Source organism: Acomys russatus, chromosome 28 (assembly GCF_903995435.1).
Source record: "Acomys russatus chromosome 28, mAcoRus1.1, whole genome shotgun sequence".
Taxonomy (NCBI): Eukaryota; Metazoa; Chordata; class Mammalia; order Rodentia; family Muridae; genus Acomys; species Acomys russatus.
The window spans coordinates 15622826-15641152 of NC_067164.1; the positions used below are offsets into that span (position 1 = coordinate 15622826).

General features: G+C 40.2%; 1 protein-coding gene across 1 annotated transcript in view; it reads right to left on the minus strand.

The window, feature by feature from the left end:
• The window catches only part of LOC127210507 (A disintegrin and metalloproteinase with thrombospondin motifs 3), a 204932-nt gene that overhangs the window by 98373 nt on the left and 88232 nt on the right, over positions 1–18327 (minus strand). The window contains exon 3 of the mRNA XM_051170165.1: positions 16412–16568. Coding sequence (XP_051026122.1) covers positions 16412–16568 — 157 coding nt within the window. The remainder of the gene's footprint in view (positions 1–16411; positions 16569–18327) is intronic.

Sequence of the window (18327 nt, forward strand, 5' to 3'; positions counted from 1 at the left end):
CCCTAACCACATTCAATCCCAGTGCAAGGGGTAGTAATGGGATGATCAATGATGCTCGCTGGACTCCAGTATGGGCAGGTCATGACCCCGTGGTCAAAAAGAGACTCTGTCTTAGAGAAACAAGTGGATGAGAGCGAGAGGGGAATGGCTGTGTAATTATACCTGAGATGTATATATGCACTTGTACCTGATATGTATGTAAGTAATTGCACCTGAGATGTATGTATGCTATGGAAAATGAGATGCAGAAAGGATGGAAGGGGAGTGGAGAGAGGGAGAAAAGGAATGTAGATGAACAACACAGAGTATGCTTCTGGTCCACCACATGCATGTAAAGCATCTTTCCTGTCCATGTTTCACCCCAAATTCTATGTTCCAATACTGTTGCAGTTTCATGGTGTATATATATATATATATATATATATATATATATATATATATATGTATATGTATATGTATATGTATATATGTATATGTATATATATATATTAACATTGAATTTTATTTATTTTGTGTATGAGTGTGTATGCACACGCATGCTTGTGAGTGTGTATGTTTGTGTGTGTGTGTGTGTGTGTGTGTGTGTGTGTGTGTGTGTGTGCATGCATGTGTCTACAGGTACACAAATACCATAGTCTATCTGTGGAAACCAGAGGGCATCTCTTGGCTTCTGATTTTCTCCTGCCACCTTCTGGGATCTGGGGATTGAATTCAGTTTGTCAGGCCTGTGCACAGCACATCAACCCACTGAGCCACCTGCTAGCCCATTAAGTTTTAATGGGAACAGAAAAAAAAAAAAAAAAAAGAACGTTATAGTCAACATACTTTCCAAATGCATTGGTGTGTGCATTTCAAAGGGGGAAAAAAAATCTCTGCTATAGCCTCAGAGGAAGTCCCACAGCATTCTTCCTTCTGTGATGGTGGAAGGTAGGGATCTGCTCACACTTCCCAGAAAGACTCATCTAGTAGCTATGAAGAGCTTAGGTCATCCATGGAGGTGAGCAGGAAGTGGCCACTCAAGGGAAAGTGTGAACTACACATAGTGCATGTGTGAAGACCTAAGTTCACATCCTCAGAGCTCTGCAAAAATCAGTGCTATAGTTTACACCTCTAATCTCAGTGTATCCATGGCAAGATGAAAGGTGGAGATGAGAGAATTCCCAAGGGTTCACAGGTAAGCTAGCCTGGCATATGAGCAAGAGACCCTGTCTCAAACAAGATGGGACATAAGTACGAATATGCAAGATTGACCTCTGATTTTCATATACAGGATATGATATATGCAAGCATAACATGTGTCATTACTATAGGTCACATACAAGTATAACATGTGTCACAGTCATGGTCAAGGTCTCTCTCTCTCTCTTTTTATCTCTCTCTCTCTCTCTCTCTCTCTCTCTCTCTCTCACACACACACACACACACACACACACACACACACACACGGTGGGATGATAAAGAAATTCTGGCTAAATGTTTAAAGTTCCCTTTATGTCTTGGGTAATTAAAACTCATTATGAGCTCCCCAGGAGCTGACTGACTTAGAAAATTGTCCTAAAAGATGATACAGCCCAAGCAAGGAGTGTTGGAGGAAAAGTCCAACAGTTTTCAACTGCTGGTTTCAGTGCCTTGATATCTGGTTACCACCCTGCCATAGGCATTGTTATGAATGCTGAACTCTTCCTGTAACCATGTGATGAGAAGGAATGCTCCTCAGTAATCCCTGGCTCATTTAATAAAGATGCTGAGCCTATTCCTGGGTAGAGAGGTAGGCTGAGTTTTAGGTTACTGGTCTTGAGTTTGAGAGAGGAGAGGAGAGGGGAAAAAACAGAAGAGGTAGCAGGGGAGAGGATGAAGCCAGAGAGAAAAGAGTTTCCATGAAGCAGGATGGACAATGAGCATGTGGCTGTAAGGACTGACTGATGGAGCAGAAACCATCCCTGGAGTCATCAGACTGGCAAGTGGTTGGCTTTTATGTGGCCTGTTTAAAATACTAGGATTAGAGTAGCCCACAATCTGCCCAGCATAGTGCTTACAGCTTAATAATAAATCATAGTCTCTCCATGTCAATCATTGGGAACTGAGCTGCTTACATAAAACTGCTGCCATAATAATTTCCTGTATTGATTAATATAGAAGGAATAATTACTTTTTTTTTTTTTTTTTTTTTTTTTTTTTTTTTACTAAGGAGACTCTTCTCATGGTAGCCTCTGTTCATCAGATATGTACTGTTTTCGGTCCTGGGACTATTGCAGAATGAAAGTCATCCCCCTGACACCACTCCCTCTGTCACTAAAAGTCATCCCCCTGACACCACTTCCTCTGTCACTAAGTGGGTTATGTTCAAGCTTTGTATTGTCTCTCCCACTGCAGGACAGTCAGGGTGAAATCCAGCACCAGGGACAATGGGAAGGCTGCAAGAAGGAAAAATGCATTTCATTCTGCAGAGTGGGTACTAAAAGGAAAGCCTAGCTTCCAGAGACTGAGATGTCAGTGTAGACACTGAAAGGGATAGGAGATTACCAGCAGGGAAGGCTCCAGAGCAAACATGGGACCAAGACAGGAGGAGGCTGGGCAGGGAGATCAGAAGGTAATGAATGTGTGAAGCTGGGACCAGTGCCCTGTAGGTACAGTTGGGGTGTGAGGAGGGGCAGGTAAGCTGTGCCATTGGAAACACTGTTGGGACCTACAAAGAAATAAGATCATCAAAGCAACAACCTGTGGGCAAAGCTGGGACAAAAAGTAAAGCTGAGGGCACCCTACCTAAAGCAGAGAAAACTAGTAAGAGCTTAAGAGAACAGAGTCGCGTGAAAAAAAAAAATAGCAAGATGATCCCAACTCCAGTTTTCATGGCTTGAAGGAAGCTTTTAAAACAGGACAGGCAATGCTGGCCTCCTGTCACACCCTATTTTTACAGATAAAAAATGTACTTTCACGTTTCTTCTGTGAAAATACACTATCTAGAGTGTAATGAGTTTAAAGATGCTTCCAAGGGCTTGAATGCGGGGCAGGGGTGTGTGTGGCTTAGCTGGAGGAGTGCAGGGTCCCTGGGTTGGCCTCCCACCCTAGCATTAACCAGCTGTCTTGGTCCATGCCTGTGAGCTCAGCACCTGGAGCCCAGAATCTGGAAGGTCAGAGGTTTAAGGTCATCCTCAGCTATATAGGGGTACTGAGGACAGCCTGGGTCCCATGAGAACACATCTCTAAAAGAAAATAAAAACATCCAGATGTACCATGTCCATCTGTATAGTGGCTACAAGCACAAAAGAGAAGTGGCCTTGGGTTCTCATAGCTATTGGCTGAGTACAAATGAACATAAATTTAGTCATTAACTCCTAAAGACTAGCACCTGGTCTTCTGTGTGGCCAGGCTCGGCTTTCCTACATCACCGGAGAGACAAGCAGCTTCAACTGGATCTCCATGCTCCTGCATCCTATGCTCCATTCCCCAGCACAAGCAGTTTCCACCTTTCTGACTGTGGCGGCGCAGGTGAGCCATGTAGAGATCCTCATGTGCTATTGCCATTTTCTCCAAGTAGGGTCTCACCCCATACTGCTGTAGCCCACCACAAACTGCTTCCTGTGACTTTACACATGAAAAGAAAAGCGTCCTTAATCCAAAGTGGATGGGGATGCTCTGCATCGTATATAGCATTGTTTTGTCCTAAAAGTTCATGGTTCCCCAGTATGTTGCTAGTTCTCCTTGTCTGCGCGCCCTAAGTCAGTTTCTGTGGTTAAAATTTGTGGGAGGGTGCAAGCACACTACTTATGTTCTTCTAGTTTAGTTCTAAATGAAGAAAAAAAGAAAACCAAGCCAGGCATGGTGGTGCACGCCTTTAATCCCAGCACTCCGGAGGCAGAGGCAGGTGAATCGCTGTGAGTTCGAGACCAGCCTGGTCTACAAAGTAAGTCTAGGATGGCCAAGGCTACACAGAGAAACCCTGTCTCAAAAAACCAAAAAAAAAAAAAAAAAAAGAAAAAAGAAAGAAAGAAAGAAAACCTGAAAAGAAGTCACATGGATACAGGAATCGGATTCTTTCATTGGCCTCTTCTCCTAAGACCGCCATATTTATTTGTTCAATTTTGTCTTTCTACCTTATACCTTATACTATGTCAAAGACAGCCAGAGGCAGCTAACTCCTCCTAGTTCTAATAACTAGAAACCATAAAAGAAATCTATGTGTAAAATACTTTGTCATTCATCAATTTTCCAGCAAAATATTAGTCACTATTCCTCACTTTCCCTCTTGTTAATTAAGCTTTTAAACTACGCCTAGAAACTGCTTTGAGAAGATGCCTTCCCAGATGCTAGTCCAAAGTCTACAACACGTAAGAACCTGAACTAAAATGTCCACTGCTTTTCCTAGAACAATGCGTTGTTAACGGCTTCTAAATAAATGTGATGTATTAATACAAGCGTGGATTTTGAAAATCGCACAATACGAAGTAAACAGACACCGTCTCTCAGGTAGGCACGATGGCGCTCACCTGCAATATTGCACCCAGGAAGCGGAGGTGAGAGGATGAAAGAGAGTTCAAGGCCGGCTTCAGCTGCAATGGGAAACCCAGTTTCAAGAACAATATGCAACAAATAAACACATTTCCCTCTCACCATCCCTTTTCCCAATTACTATAGCAACCCCAGAGTAAGCTGTCATTTGTCTTCTTGGTGTAAGTTTTGTCATTAAGTAAGCCTTATTACCCTCCACATTGTATCTTGACCTGTATGTTAAAGCCATAGTCATTTCACACACAGAATATTTATTTATTTATTTATTTATTTTAAATATATTTTATTTAAAGTCACGAAAAAGGGGGATTGAAATGGCATAGGAGATTGCACACTGCAATATAAACTGATATATACTGCTTTTTTCACTATGTGACATCTGCTAGATTGACAGAACACTAGTCCAGAGGGCAGAGAAAAGTATTCATTACCTAGAAGAAATTATCAGCACAAATTTTTAAGTTTTTCAGAGTTGCTTCTTTGTTAAGAAACCAACTTTGAAAACACACCATAATCATACAGAGAACAGCAGAAAATGGAAAATAAATGATCTAACAGACTGTATAGGGGTGTAAATATGACCTCACCCCCTTTTTTTCTGCGCTGATTTTCCCACAGGAAGGAAGAGATTAAAGGATGGATTACTTCACGCACTATAAAGGTCTCTAGGCTGACCCCACTCTTAGAGGGGACTCTTTCAGAGGAATAATGCTATAAAGAACGGTGCAAACCCACAACTGAGCCCTCTGAAGGGCTCTCATTCACAGCCCCCATTGACTGCCATGGCCTCTCTTAGGGAATTCAAAATAATTCACTGCCCACCAGAATACTGAGTTCACCGAGAGGAAGAGAGTGGCAAGGCTGCTTTGCATCTATTTAATTTTTTTTTCCAGAAACGTGAAGGGGGTTAATCTTCTACAAGTCCCGTCATGTGCTTTCACAAAGGACCAAGAAGGAGTCGCAAAGCCTCCCCCAACTCTGCAGGAAGCTCTTTCTTTGTGCCTTCTTTTCTACACATGTCTGACAAAGACGCTAAGTGTCTCCTGCCTGGATTCAGAGGTGAGAGAAGCCACAATGATGTCATCGCTGCTGAAGCGCTCTGTGAGCTGAGATAATGAAGACCTCTTCACCCAAGGCTTTACCACTGCCTCAGTACAGACTTCCTAAACTTCCAAACACCTCAGGGTCCCATTCATTGGAAGGGGTGGTGTGTTTTTCTTTATCTTCTGAATTCTTAGAAAGAAATCCTCACAGACCACATTTCCCTCTCACTAAAACAGCCGTTCCGTGAGTCAGTGACACTGAGCCAGAATGGAATGGTTTATTCAAAAACTTAAAGTGGAAGAAAGGATCCTGCCTCTTTTTTAAAAATGAGGAACAGGTATGTTATTCAATTAATATTCTTGTTATTTGAATTCCCAGAATTTGATAGGAAATAAGTATGTCATTACATGAACAGCAACAACTCCCCACCCCCTTAATCCTGAATGTATCTATAAACTTGGCTTTTATACAAGTGATAGGATAACAATTTAGTTGTAATCTGAATCAATTAATAAGATTTAAATTATAAAAAAAGAGCAAATTGAATTGTTCAAGAACATCAAAGGCAGTTAGTTTCTAACAGTTTCTATACCACAGATCATTCTAAAAATATTTTACAAGCTATGGTGCTTTCCAAAAGAGGAGAGTTGATGAATTCAATTATGCACATACTTTGAAATCTCTACACATATACTAGAGGCCTCCTGACACTAGGGAAGCCTGCGTCACACCGCATAACTGCAGTAAGAAAGCAAACGTGTCCATGCCCTGTTGGAAAGCAGTTTTGTAGAGTAATGATTTTCCTTTAGAGAATTGACTATCTCAAAACATTTTAATTTTTTCTATAATGTGATTTATAGTGTATTCTTCTTCAATTATATATAATGGTGCATATGGAAAAGTGACCTCCCTTTATAATACCCGTCCTCAGCTAGGAGACACTGTCTTCATCTTTCAAAGGCTACAAAATCCAAGGCAGATAGTTAACTCCCTTCTCATGGAGAGAGACTAGTGTTTTTTCCAGAAAAAATGAGATTCAAAGATACACTTTGTTGTTCCAAAAGAAACAGATAAACAGTCTAGTGGATACATTTAGAAAACATAAGCCTGGCTTTTTAAAAATCTTTAGGAGACAGTTTAGCATACTCAAAATAAAGATTATCAGGAAATGAGAGTCACTAAAGAATACTAAGGCAGGAAACACTGAGTATTCAAGACATGAAGTAAAAACAAAACAGAACAAAGAAACAAACAAGACTATTCTATTTCATTCAGCAGGCAATTCTAGTCTAGACGATGACCTACAATGTTACAGTTCACAATGGTCACTACCTACAACTAATCTCCTGAGCACTCTCCAAAGCACACCACTTATTCTCTAAAGCCTGCAGAAGGGCATTCACCAGAATACAGAGAAATCACATGACTTTACCCACTTTCCTTTATTGTGTTCTTTATAATTCCTATACCTGGGTATGTTCTGTAATAGGTCATGTTCATATCTTACAATGTAGAAGTGATAGCAATTCATTGGTGTGTGTTTTTGCACATGTTGTATGAGTACACAACTCACAAAGCATGATATATAACCTCCCCCCCCACCTCAAATAGAGCCAAGACAAAGAGGCTCCGGAATAGGAGACTAGCTAGGGACCCACTACAGTATGAGGAACATCAGGTGAAACATCCCATGGGTCTGTATGCTTGAACACTTGGTCCCAAACTAGTGACTCTGTCTTATTTGGTTGGGGAACTATTGAAGGTAGCACTTGGCTGGAGAAGGTAGATGGTTGGGGGGTTGGCTTTAAGGTCTGTATAGCCCAATCCCTTTCCTTATCTTGGCTCTGCTTCCTGGTCTGTTGAGATAATAGAAAGCAGTTGCCACACAATGCTTCTGCTACAGTCTCTGGCACCATGGAGTCAGTCACCTGCCACGGTAGACAGGGTCCTGTTAAACTATAGGCTGACATAAAGTGTTCCTCCTCTAAGTGACTTTTTGTTGAGCGCCAGATCACATTATAGATGGTTGTGAGCCATCATGTGGTTGTGGGAATTGAACTCAGGACCTCTTTATGAGTAGTCAGTGCTCTTAACCTCTGAGCCATCTCTCCAGCCCCTTTGAGTGTTTCCTCCCAAAGGCTTTGAAATACCCAATGTTATTTTCACGCCTTATAAATGAGGAAACTGAGACTTTGGTGGGTTAAGTAACTTTATCAAGGTCTTAAAGCTATTTAGTACCTGTCCTTGGGATAAAATACTCTACAGCCAAAACATATTTACCCATAATTCACAGCTTAGACTTAGATCTCTCTAGTTGAATTGAGTTATGAGTTTCTCCAGGTACTTTTTAAATTTCGGTTAAAAACAGTTAAGAGCTGTACTTCTTAAACCCCATTATCACCACTGATCTGCCATCTTCAGAAGTACGCTCTTTTCTTATGTCCCCAACATTGTATTTTAATACAAACCCGGGCACCCTTTAACATCCATGCTAGTCCCTTCAACACTGTAGCTTTCACTGGTACGTTGAAAGTTGCATGAAATCTGTTTTCTAGATGGCTCACTGAAGTTGTAATTGAATGATGGCTTGATTTTAACTGGTTATGTTTTAACCAGTTTTTACTGCAGTGTACTGTTGGATGACAGATTACATGGTTAGGTACCCAAGGAACAAATTTTAATTAGTTTGCATCATAACATCCTAGAAGTTTAAATTTTCTCAGTATTTCATCTTCATGTATTTTAAAGACAGAAACTATGGCTAGTAAATCTATCTCCAAAACTGACAGTAATTCACCGATGAAATCTCTTTTACTTTTGCTGTGAGGTAGAAAATAATAAACTCCATAAAAGGGATGTATGCTAGACAGTCCAGGATCAAAAATGAAACATCAATGATTGTATTTATTATTACCAGAACCAAGAATAATTAAATTGAAAGCCAAATTTAAAACTAACTCAAGAGATAAGACTCAAATGCCTGAGTCTGTTTTGACAAGCTATCTCCAGATAAACATATTTCAAGATGTTTAACACAGTCGAAGTGACTCTATGAAACAACCTTCATAAAAAAATGTCTAATAATGATGTCCAGAAGGTGGTTTAAAAAGGAACTTATCAGAAAATGTGTGTGATCCTTTTTTTATGCAACATGGTCTTATGTTAAACAGGTTTCTTAAATAACGCCATATCAGGGTCAAATTAGGGACTTAGGACTCGAAATATGAGGGTGGCCCCAAGTGACTGAACACTGAACACTGTGGCCTCCTGTACCCATTAGTGTAGTGATTTTTCTGCCACATCTCACATTCCAAATGCCCATGAGCTTTAGTCACTAGATCTGTGTGCCTCTGGGCAGAACTGCCATTCTGAGTGCTCTTGATGTCTCTACTTTTGCAAACAAGCAAAGGATACTAAATTAGATGGCCTTCTTTTTTCACTGAAGAAAACCTGGAGATGGTACTTCCATCACTTTCAACACTTGTTATTGTACCTCTGGACAAAAAAGAGGAACATCTTTAGAAGTGTATGGTCTTATGGTGATGTTGTGACTATAAACTGTGTGACTTGCATTTCTGTATCATTGGTGAAACATCATGCTTCTATAGTCACAAGGAACATAAACTCAGTAACTTATTCACTTGTACAATTCTGTGGGTCTCACTACTATTATTCTGCTACACAGACCTAGTACCAAACGCCCTTCTAAATTTGTATTTCTGTACTAATCTACTAATAGATGGGTGAAGCTCTCAGCCCCCTGTGGGAGAGCTTGCTTTGTGCAGTGAATGCTTCTTAATGTAGAAACTTCCAGGGACTCAAACTATAGGAAATAAGGATTGGTGGAGTGCTCAGCCACAAATGAGTCCCAGTGGGTCTTGGAGAATTTGAGGGAGGGTAAATATGACCAAATCATACTGTATGTAATTCTCAAATAATGAAATTCTGTGGAAACTGGAATAAACTGTGGAAATCAGAAGCATGTAGTTATATTGCATCCACTGTAATCTCTCTGCTAATTAAAGAATGTGCAGTGTAAAATTGTTACGACTTAACCTCTTCACTTCCCATTTACTTAAAATTCCCAAGATGGAAAATAGGAGGTTAATATTAGTTATCTGAGCTGCTTTATCATAACTGTCATAAGATTATAACAGGAAGGAGTTGAGTGACACCCTTGTGCACGTAGCAGTGAGCTCAACAATGACTAAGAAAGATTTTTAAAAACTCATCAAAGATGGGAGTTTTCCCATGGGGCCTGCATGGAACAGACCTAGGTCTTCTGCATACATGCTATGGTTGTGCAATTTGGTCTTCTTGGGGCATGCCTACCAGTGGAAGCAGGGCTGTCTCTGACTCTTTGGATGGCTTTTGGGACCTTTTTCTTCATACTGGGTTACCCTGGCCAGCCTTAATATGAGGGGATGTGCCTCATACTGCAACTTGATATGCCATGTTTGATTGATATCCATGAGAGGCCTGTCCTTTTCTGAAGAGAAACAGAGGAGGAGTTAATGGGGAACAGACAGAGGGGAGATGGGGGTACACTAGGAAAAGAGAAGAGAGGGAAACTGTGGTCAGGATGAAAAATTAATAATAATAATAATAATAATAATAATAATAATAATAATAATAATAATAATAACCACAACAACAATAATAAATTTTTAAAGATGGGAGTTTCAATAAAAATAAGGATCTAGATGGTTACTATTATAATGATTTTGTGCAATACCCATGGTTCAAATTGCAAATATATAAAAATTATCCTCATGTATGTCAGACATGCCCACTGGCCTACATCTAAACTGGTAGCGTTTTAGAATTATTTCCCCCTTGAATGTAAGGAGAGATGATAACAAGGGATGGATATTGGTCCAGGAAACGTAGATCATGGTGACCCTGCCTGAACCACACTCATGCTTCCTCAAATGTTGGGCAGTTATAAAAGAGAACGGGAAGTTAACAACAGTCCATGGCAACATCGTTTTCCAGCCCGCTTAGCTGCAATCTTCATCGTAGACAATAATAAGAAATCAATCTTTAACACTGACAATGACTTTGGTGACACTGGGTAAGAAGCTGCAGCCTAGTTCATGCAACAAGGAAGACAATGGGCATCACCATCAAAACCCTATGCTTGCTTTGCCAACATGTCATCCAAAATTGGGAATGAAGAGCTTTACTGCTTCAGAGAGTAATGTTAGGTCTAATATTCCAATTTCTTGTTACTCATAAATCTGTTTGATGGAATTATATCAGTACAGATATCAAACAGTACAAGACATAAAAAAAAACCATAATTTTCAAAAACAAATAAATGAAAATGTTTTTAGAAGTCACTTATCCATAAGAGGATTAGACAGGACAAAGACATAAAATTAGACAGCACATGACATATGGAAAATAAAACCACAGGCGTTCTGAAACTGAGGACCAAACTTGGAAACATTTCAAGAACTGCATAGATTTAGTTCTTAAACAGCAACATCAGAGTAAATTCCGCTGCAAGTTTGTAGGTGCTTCATATTGTTAATATTAATAGCTGAGCAGTTATGTATCCTAATTCAAGAAAACGAATTATATTTTACATTTAACATGTGAAAAATCCTTTAGCTGTTATTGGCTCTGCTTTCTGTTTACTTTGTGAAATAAGTCAATCTTCATACTGAATTAATTTTCTCTACAATTACTATAAACATGCAAACTGAAATATACTAAACAATTTAGATATATGATTAGTATTTCCACATGAGATCAATGAAAGTAGGGTCAACAAGTGACCCTCTGATTATATTACAAACCGCTAGCTGTGGGAATTCATAATCTAACACTAAAAGGAATGTTTGCTCAACGGCATATCTTCATATTATAGTAGGTACCTTTTATGCATCGTTTACTAGCAAAAATATGTGCTAAAATTGATGTGTATGACTTCATGCTTTCCTTTCGCAATGCCCGTCAAGGACTGTCTTTGATCCATGTACACACAGATCAACAGAATCGCCCAAAGCAAATGGTTGGGGCACCTACCCATCTGTCTAAATCCAAGGAAGACTCTGCATCTATCTACCCAGTTCCATCATTCTACTCCTCAGTAACCAGGAGCAACTTCCAAATCATTTCTCACTACTCCATGTTTCCCACCTGCGACAAAGAACACTCCTTCATGGCACCATGGCAACCACATCAGCAATACAAGCACTTGGGTTCCTGCAGGAAAATGTAAAACTCTGAAGGGCAGCTAGGAGATAAAGGTTTGTTTCCCACTGGTAGGAAGTAATTACAAAAATTACTTTGACACGGAGCCACTGGTGAATGAATAGCTTGTAATGTGAGAAGAGAAGCCCTGGGGGCCCGAGAGACTCAGTATAAAATATGGAAAGCTGAATGCTGTCATGGAAGTTCCCCTCCCCCACAACTGCCTTGAGCAAATCTCTGCTCAGGACACTGTGCACAGTCTTTAAGGGTTGGCCACAGTATGTTTTTTGCTGCTGCTGCTGCTGCTGCTGCTGTTTGTCTGGTTTTTAAAATCTGAGTTTGTTCAAATGATTAAATGGTAGAGGTTAACTTTTAATTCATATCATTATCAATTGCAATTTCATAAACAGAGTCACAGAGAAAATTGGCTTGTATGGACTACAGATGCTGAGAGAGAGAGAGAGAGAGAGAGAGAGAGAGAGAGAGAGAGAGAGAGAGAGAGACAGAGACAGAGACAGAGACAGAGGCAGACAGAGAGACAGAGACATAGAGACAGAGACACAGAGAAAGACAGAGACAGACAAAAGACAGACAGAGAGAGACAGACAGAGAGACAGAGAGAGACAGACAGACAGAGACAGACAGACAGAGACAGAGAGGGACAGAGAGACAAAGAGAGACAGAGACAGAGAGAGAGAATTATTTCCAATCAGAAAGAAGCAATTCAAATGCAACAATCATGATGGCATAGAGACTGTGATGACGTGGAGAACATGAGGACAGAGAAGCTGCACTATCACAAGTGTGCCAAGCTTCTGTTCATCACCAACTAGAAGGGTGGTACCCACCACCACCACAACCACTACCACCACCACCACACCATCACCACACACCCCTGCCTCCCGTAGCAGGGACAGGAAGAGCTGTATTTTACCCAAACCACCAACTCTGCACTGATCATAACTCACAGTGACACTGTTGAAGGCCTGGAGGTCTCTGACTATGTCTGTGTCCAGCAGATGGTATTTGCCTGTACATGTGGGGCCAGAGATGAACTCTGGGTGTCTTCCTCTATTGCTCCTCACTTTAATTTCTGACACTGGATTTCTCACTGGATCTGGAGTTGGCCATTTTGGCTGGGCAGGCTGGCCGGTGAGTCCCCAAGCTCCACCTGTCCCCCCTTCACCAGCAGAGGGTGATATATACATGCCACCATGCCTGGCCTTTACTATTTGGGTGGTAGAAGTTTTAATTTAGGCCTTCATGAGCCAGCCCCACATCTATGGAGGTCTTGTTTATAAAGCAGTAATTATAAAGTGGAGCTACATGGCTGCGATTTGTGTACCAAATTCAACATATATTTAAATAAATCTTCAAGATTTTCCACATTTCAAAAACAATGCAACTCCCCCACTTAAACTGAAAATGAAAGGTATGTATGGTGTGGCTGAGTTCACTGAGGGTCTTATGGTTGAGCTATACCATATCCCAATGTGTTCAAAGCAGTGACAGACAAACGCTTTTGGAAACGGTAAATAGAAATACATGTTTGCATTTTGCCAAACAGGAAACCCTAGGGGCCTTGAGAGAAATAGGAACAGATTTTTATTTCACTTCATTTTAATTTTTTGTTTTAATGACACAATGGCCCTCCTCCCCTAACACTGTAGGTAGACAAACAGACAATACCTTTTAAGGGTTCCTAACTATGAACAGTGCTTGCCTTCAGATGTTCAGAGATCTAGCGAGGAGTGAGAGAGGAAGGCTAGCAGGGACAGTCCAGGCATTATAAGCCAACTCATGTCCTGGCCTCTCATGTTATCCCTGCTCATTGGTCCCACATGGCTCCATCAAGTAATTATGAGAGTGTAGATTGCATATTTGGAGCAAAGATGGAGTTTAATAAGCATGGGCAATAAGGCGGTGACATGGGGTGCTTAGCAAAGGGCAGTACACACAAAGGCACTGCAGGTGGCTTCTCCAATGACAGTTACTCACAAGGCAATTTTAAAATGTCCTCACTGTTTCTAATGGATCTTCAAATCTATACTTAAATCATTCCCACGTATCATCTTCACCAAAGCCTCATTCTGTCCACATTTTATATACCCTAATTCGGGAAAGGTATTTCTCTGGTCTCAAGTTAGAATTCTGAGATACATTAGAGTCTTGCCTTTCTTCCCTCTCCCAAACCGCAAGATCCGCTCTTATCATAAAACTCTACCAATTTTAGTTTAATCTCCATTTGTATCTGGCACCATGGCTCCATCTCATACTTGTTCTCTTGATACCCGCTGTTTGGTTGGAACCCCTGCTTGCTCCTGCACGAGCTGGGAAGCCCCGTCTACCCTCCTTCCCCACTTCCCCCAACCCCACCCACACTGGGACGCCTCCCAACAAAGGAAAGGAACCAAGAGCCCAGTCAGTTCCACATTCTTGGCAGCTGTTGCAACCTCCTCCCCGATGCTGCCAGCCATCCAAATCTCCATCTAAGTGCTCAGCTCTTGACCATACTTGGGCAAAAACCCAGATTATGGCTGACACAGCATCACCCTTCTCCTACAGTCTGTAAAATTGTCCCCGCCCCAGCCCCGGTACAGGACTTCCTCAGCCCTGCTCTCGGAGACTAATGAACGCGCCCAAGAGCTACCCCGAACAACCTACCTGCTTTTATACTTTTAATTTGGCTCAATTTGATTTATTACATTGGCGGAGAAGCCATTCACCCATCAATCACTCTTGTTCAGGCCCTAGTCCGTTTTAGTTTAGAATGACAACAAACTGCAGCTCAGACATATGCCATTTCTGAGCAGATGACCTACAAAAGGCTTCATAATGTAGCCAAGCAATTACCCAGGTAAGTAGAAAATAGAATGGACGGTTTCTACAGGCAATACTGACAAATTCTGAGGTGATGCAGGTAACCACTTGTGGACCAATACTTGGCCCTGATAACTTGGTGTCAGAAAAATGATGAAGACACTGTTCTCAAATCCGTTTCTTCCTGTCAACACCTGGGCTTCCGCATCTTACCTCTCCATTTTAACTCGTTGAATAATGACGCATCTCCTACGATGGAATCCTGACTTGTTCTGGAAAAGCACAACTTTACATGGCACTGTAGTGTTCATTTACAAATCAATACACCTTTCTAGCATGGTGCATTCTCAAATGATGAAATGTATTATGAAATATATTCCTAATGTATACTTGGACTATATTTCATCTATAAAAAATATTGACAAGAAGAGAATTGGAAGGCTATTGTCTAGTGTTTAAATTTTTGAATCTGAGCTCTGTTATACTAGGGAAGAAAGTTAAATTTTGATACAGTTAAATATTCTTGAGGAGAGATCAGCTGACATCACCAGTAAGTAAACCAGAGCACCATAAACATGGAAATAATAACCATCCATTTCATGTTAAGGCTTATCTTGGGACATCCTAGTACAAGTGCTGAGTTAGCTGAGAGTGAAGAAACAAGCTGTTTTCCCTCCACACATGACCGTGCAAACCTCTCCTGAGTGGGCCACTTTAGCCCAATGTCTACTCTCATTGTAAGGCAACCTTCTTGGCATGACTGAAGGAAGTCAGCCTCCAGTGTGTGCATTGTTATAAGCCACCTTTACTGTAAACTGATATATGGGTGCTACCAGAACTAATACTTTTAATTACCGCCCCCAAATCATCTATGCATTGTAATTAACACATTATTTTCCTCTCTCTCTCTCTCTCTCTCTCTCTCTCTCTCTCTCTCTCTCTCTCTCTCTCTCTCTCTCTGTATATGTGTGTATGTTGCTAGGAAAACAAACTCAGGGCCTCGTGAATGCCTAAGCAAGTGTCCCATGTTTGAGCTGCTACACAACAGCTCTTGAAGTTTAATTTCAAAGAAAAAGTAAGTTTTCCTTGCTGTAAATATTTCACCAATGGAAGGCACCGAAACCAGCATGTATTGAAATTGATACAGTTAAGAACTAGAATGAATAAATCAGGTACAGCTTATAGATATTTTCTTGTTTGGAAGAGATATAAGTTAATTTTTCCTGTTGATATCAACTTATGCTCAGATTTCATTACAATAAGCAAAATAAGAAAAACTTCAGGAGTCATCCATTTTTCATTTCAAATTATTTAAAACTAAAATTCCACAGAAGGGTTTAGCTAATATCTCCTCCAAACAAGAAAGGTTATCTATCTTTCTCTCTATCATCATCTATCTATCTATCTACCTATCTATGTATCTATGTATCTATCTATCTATCTATCTATCTATCACCAAATAGACTTTAAAGTCAGTTTGGTCTTAAAACATAACTTTGCTGTGTTAGTGTATCTTACCTATAAAGTTTTTAAATGACACAAATAGTGCAAATTTAAATATTCCTAGAAAAAATAAATATTTTCAAACTTTAAGATATGCTAAAAGACCATAGCTTAATGGACAAATTTTAAAGTAAATTGTGGAAAAGGTACTGACACGTAATAACTCACTGGTATAAAATACCTCCAACATGTAAAAAGATAAGACAAACTTGATGATTATGATAGAAACTTCCATTCAACTTGCACATTTCACAAGAGCAAATGCCAATCAAGCTTTCCTGGTTCATGTAAGGGTTGTTTTCCTCATCCATTGAAGCTGTAATTAGATGCCTACCTCTGTAGTAGAAGTCTTCAGACACCTCCCTGGGCACCTGCTCTGCTGCTGACCTCTTGTAGACAATGTGAATCCTTCCTTTTTCTTCATCCATCTGTTTACCTCTCTCCAAGGGTTCAATGAAATACTCTTCATCATCACTTTTTATCATTCCAGCCTAAAGAAAGCATAAAACGTGTTTATTTTAAAAATAAGTCACACCTTCAATCCACAAGTGCATCCTTTTAAATGGTAAGAGTGTAAATGATGAAAATGATTTTTTTTCTCCATCTGACTATAAATTTAAAACTACTAAATCATACTAGGCATTCTTTTATGTCAGTAACCCATATATAAGATAAAACATTCATATGGGGACTGGAGAGATGACTCAGCAGTTAAGGGCATTTACTGATCTTCTGCAAAGTGCCCAGGTTTAGTTTCAGCCCCAACATGGTGGTTCATATCCACTCATCTCTCTGGTTCCAGGAGGTAGAAAGCCTTCTTCTGACCTTCAGGAGCATGTGCACGCATACACTGCATACATATACACACTTAAACACACACATGCACACACGAAAACTTTTAAAAATATCATATGGGAGGAATGAGAACTCCACATAAGGTAGAAAATATGAAGTTTAAGCAGCAAAGAATAAAATCACATGACACACCCATTTCCCCAGAGTACACAATCACATGACACACCCATTTCCCCAGAGTACACAATCACATGACACACCCATTTCCCCAGAGTACACAAAGAGTATATTCTATTTTGGTGTTTTCTCAGCAGCAGAATCTTATATGACAGAGGAACTCAAAAAACTCCTTGATTTCCCATAATGACAACTGTGGATCTGTTATGAGGAACACTACCTTACTTTGGCAATTCATTTTCATCTTCCAGGTGGTCATTACTGTATGAGAGATATGGATTTCATACCATATCCATCTGCATCCTTACTCTGGCTTTGGTAGGAATCCCACACTTCTAATATTTGTTAACCTGGAAAACTTTAGACATCTGTATCTAAATGCCTGGTTTGTCATTAACAGTATCTACAGGTAGCAGAAAATATTGTTAACTGGCTTAATCTTGCACAATATCAATTTATTGTATTGATACATGACTATGTATATATATATATACATTTATACACATATGACATGTATATGTATATATACACACATAAGTTTATAAACTGAAGTTCCATTGTTCATCTTAGTCTTTGATTTGCTTTGAATCCATTAAGTCACTGAGTTTTGTAGTTTTTTAAATAACTTTTATTTACATTTTTGACAACTTCAGACACGTATAGAGTACATTCTGATTGTGAAACTCCTTACCTAGCTGGGCATGGTGGCTGATGACTTTAGTTCAGCACTGGGGATACAGAGGCAGATGGAGTTTTGTGGATTTGAGGCCATCCTGGTCTACATACTAAGGTCTAGGACAGCCAGGGTTACATAGAGAGATCCTGTCTAAAAATAACAGTCCTGTCTAAAAATAACAGCAACAGAAACCTCACCTTTTCTAAACTCCCTCCTACCATTATTGTCCCCGAACTGTAAGGCCCACATTCTTGTATCTCTTTTTCTTTTCTTTCTTTCTAGGCCCACTGAGTTTAAACAAGGCCAGCTGTGTACCCACCGAAGACTGGTGGGCTCCACAGCGTATACACAACTGAAAAAAAAATGACTATACTGTTCCCAGAATGCAACAGTAACCAATAGTTCACGAAGGTACAGTATGGATGAGGGAGCCCCTCCCACTTGAAGATGGAAAGTCAACAGGCTTGATCATGTGCCGGGCCACCATACGTAGCCATAGCTGCTATGCGGTCAAGACAGCATTGGCTACACATGCCTTGAACACAACATTTTACAACCTTCTCCTGTTTTCTGGCTCTTATATCCCTTCCTCATCCATAATG